Genomic DNA, 3,066 nt, shown 5'->3' on the forward strand with positions numbered 1-3,066 from the left:
TAAATCCACAAGAGCAATAGTGCAAACGAATAGGAGAGTTAAATATGGACTCTTAAACATCAGATCTCTCTCTTCTAAAGCTGTACTAGTAAATGAACTAATATCAGATTATGATATTGATTTATTTTGTCTTACTGAAACCTGGCTGGGTGATGGAGAATATGTTAGCCTAAATGAATCCACCCCTCCCAGTCATATTAATACTCACATTCCTCGAGGCACAGGCCGAGGAGGTGGAGTTGCAGCTATCTTCCACTCTAGCCTACTAATCAGCTCTAAACCTAAACTAAACTATAACTCATTTGAAAGTCTTGTTCTTGGTCTTTCGCACCCAAGTTGGAAATCACTGCAACCAATTCTCTTCGTTATAGTGTACCCAGCACCTGGCCCGTACTCTGAATTCTTATCTGAGTTTGAGTTTTTCTCAACTTTGAAACGTTTCCTCTCAACAGACTCCAAAGATAATCAGACAGGTCTGTTTTGACAACTAGGATACAAAGAGGCATTCACGAGGACTCCTACATCTTCTCCTCCTGGTTTAACCAGGTCTGATTTGTATAAAAAACAGATTACCTACAGACAGAGAGAGGCAGCTGGATCAGAGCCAAAGTAGAGCATTTTCAAATGAATTGAACCCAAACAAAACTACGGATCCATCCACCCGTGAGTTTTGTGATAAGTTGGGATATATAAACCAGAAAGGTGGAACCTGGAACCTACCCTGAGCAACAAAATAATGCAATAAATAAACCACCTGATACAAAACATCTGGTGCTTTAGACAGGTCAGTTCAAACCTGCAGAAGTCAAGAAATGCGTCACAGCAGCTCATCCTACAGCAGATACACAGACAAGCTAATGTAGGGAGCTGACACTGTGACATAAAGTGGACCCAGAAACGAGTATCAGGTAATCAGTAACCAGTAACTGTTACTCACAGAAAGTAACAATGAATGAAAATAAAAAATGGTCCCTCTAAAATAAATCTAAGTCTTTGCGTTTGTTCCTGCTAGTCGTTTAAGTCTTCCTTCTTTTTAGTCAGTTCACTGTCAATACTTCTCTGTTAAAGTGTCTGTGACAGTTTTTCTCTTTCACTCTGGGATGAATGAGTGTAGCAGCTGAGGCGACTGGTCCTGTCCTACCTCCAGGTGGAGAATTCGATGAGTCTGCGTCTCTTCAGAATCACACTGGGAGGCTCGCCATCATTTTGTCCATAAGACAGATCCAGAGACTCTGAACATTGAGTTCCTGTGGAGTAGAAAGAGACTGCGTTGTTTGAACATCCTCACATGGGGACCCCTCATCATGAAACAAGACAAAACTGCGGAGTCTGACAGCTGAACTCAGCGTTCAGAGGAGTCTGAAAACTGTGCTGACCAGGAGGAGCTGAGCTTAATGAAGTAAACTAGGACTAGAAACCAGTCCTTTTAGGATGATGCAAGTTAAATGCTTATTAATCAACCAGAAATCACACAGGAAATAAAATGATGCATCAATAATCGGTTGATAATCTGTCGCAGCCCTCTGCATCATAATCTGATCGTGAGGTTCTCAGAGATTCCCACCCTGCTAATAACAGCAAACAAAGCTGAACATGAAAAGTGGCTGAAATAATTATAAAGCAGCGCCTGTAAAAGCAGGTTGGCGGTGAAGTTAACGGTACTGTAGAGCTGACAGGAAATCAGCTGATGTGCGGATCGTAAAATGGATTGCTTCACACTTTATTGTGAAAGACGCGCTTGCCGCGAATCAGTCAGTTGTCAGGACAGAAAACAGAAAGCTGATTAGCTTCAGTTCAGATCGGAGCTGTAGTGACCAAAAGGCTCTGCGGGGCCGTGGAGAGGGTCGGGGCTCCGACCGAGACAAATCCACATCTTTTTCATTTTCTGTTATCAGAGGACCACAATAAAAGGTTTTACACCGTCACGCCTGCTGGTCTGGACCCAGTGTCCCAGTCTGTGTAACCCATACAGAGAGATTCATGTTCAGCTGCTGGGCCAGCAGAGGGCAGCACAGGGACCAGTCTGAACCAGTCTGGATCTCTGCTGAAGAGGCTCTCTGGGTTTAGTTCAGGGCCTCCGGGAGCAGATCTTAGTGCTTAATACCTGACGTGAATGAATCAGGAAATAGTATCTTTGGTTCAACAAGCGGTTTGAATTTGTCCCGCTGGTTATTTATATTATTTAGTAAAATTGGATGTAGTTTGTTTCAGGGCTGAACCGGATTCAGCAACAAAGCGTCTCCGTTCCATGATGAGCGTTAACTCTGTCTGTGTGCGTGCAGGTCTGCGTTCTTCGTGTTCTGCAGCGAGTACCGTCCCAGCGTGAAGCAGCAGTACCCTGGTCTGTCTATAGGAGACTGTGCCAAGAAGCTGGGAGAGATGTGGAGCAAACTGTCCCAGTCTGAGAAGCTGCCCTACGAGGAGAAGGCCCAGAAACTACGAGAGAAATACGACCGGGTGAGACTCAGACAGAGACGCACGGGTAGTAACAATTAGGGCTGTAGGAATAATAATAATAATATTAACTTTATTTTATAGCACTTTTCAAAGCCGAGTTACAAAGTGCTGTAATGTTGAAACAAACAAGATCCTTACTGAAAATATAAATGAATAAAAGTAATAAAAGATTATTCATGTGATGTGGTCACTCCTCTTAGTGCGAGTTAAAAGCCGGGCTGCAGTCTGAGTGTTTCCTTCACTAAGGCCAGAATACAGAGCGCTGCACTATGACGGACAGGTGCAGAGAGCCCAGACAACTGTTGGCGGTGTAATAAACATTTACCCGTCTGTCTGACAGGACATGGTGGCGTACCGCGGCGGCGGCACGTACGCCAGGAACCCCGGCTCTTCAGCTCAGGGAGGGGAGGAAGAGGAGGACGACGAAGGAGAGGACGAAGACGAGGAGGACGACGACGACGAGTAGAAGACGAGCTGCAGCTGGATGAGAGGGAGAGACTGAATGTGTTAGAGAGAGAGAGAGAGACAGGTAGGTGTGTGTGTTTCAGAGGTAGGACAGTGTTGAGGTGCAGGTGAGGGCCTGTGACAGCTGATTGGACAAGAGCAGGC

The 3,066-nt window shown here is 45.1% G+C and overlaps 1 protein-coding gene across 1 annotated transcript; it reads left to right on the forward strand.

Annotated features, from left to right (window-relative positions):
* Nucleotides 1–2,271: 2,271 nt before the first annotated feature.
* LOC123965930 (high mobility group protein B2-like) lies at nt 2,272–3,055 on the forward strand (the record flags this gene model as incomplete). Its single annotated transcript, XM_046042227.1, has 2 exons — nt 2,272–2,457; nt 2,798–3,055. Coding segments are annotated over 2 exons (312 nt in total), but the record flags the coding sequence as incomplete, so codon positions are not given.
* Nucleotides 3,056–3,066: the final 11 nt, after the last annotated feature.

Source organism: Micropterus dolomieu, unplaced genomic scaffold, assembly GCF_021292245.1.
Source record: "Micropterus dolomieu isolate WLL.071019.BEF.003 ecotype Adirondacks unplaced genomic scaffold, ASM2129224v1 contig_11900, whole genome shotgun sequence".
Classification (NCBI taxonomy): domain Eukaryota; kingdom Metazoa; phylum Chordata; class Actinopteri; order Centrarchiformes; family Centrarchidae; genus Micropterus; species Micropterus dolomieu.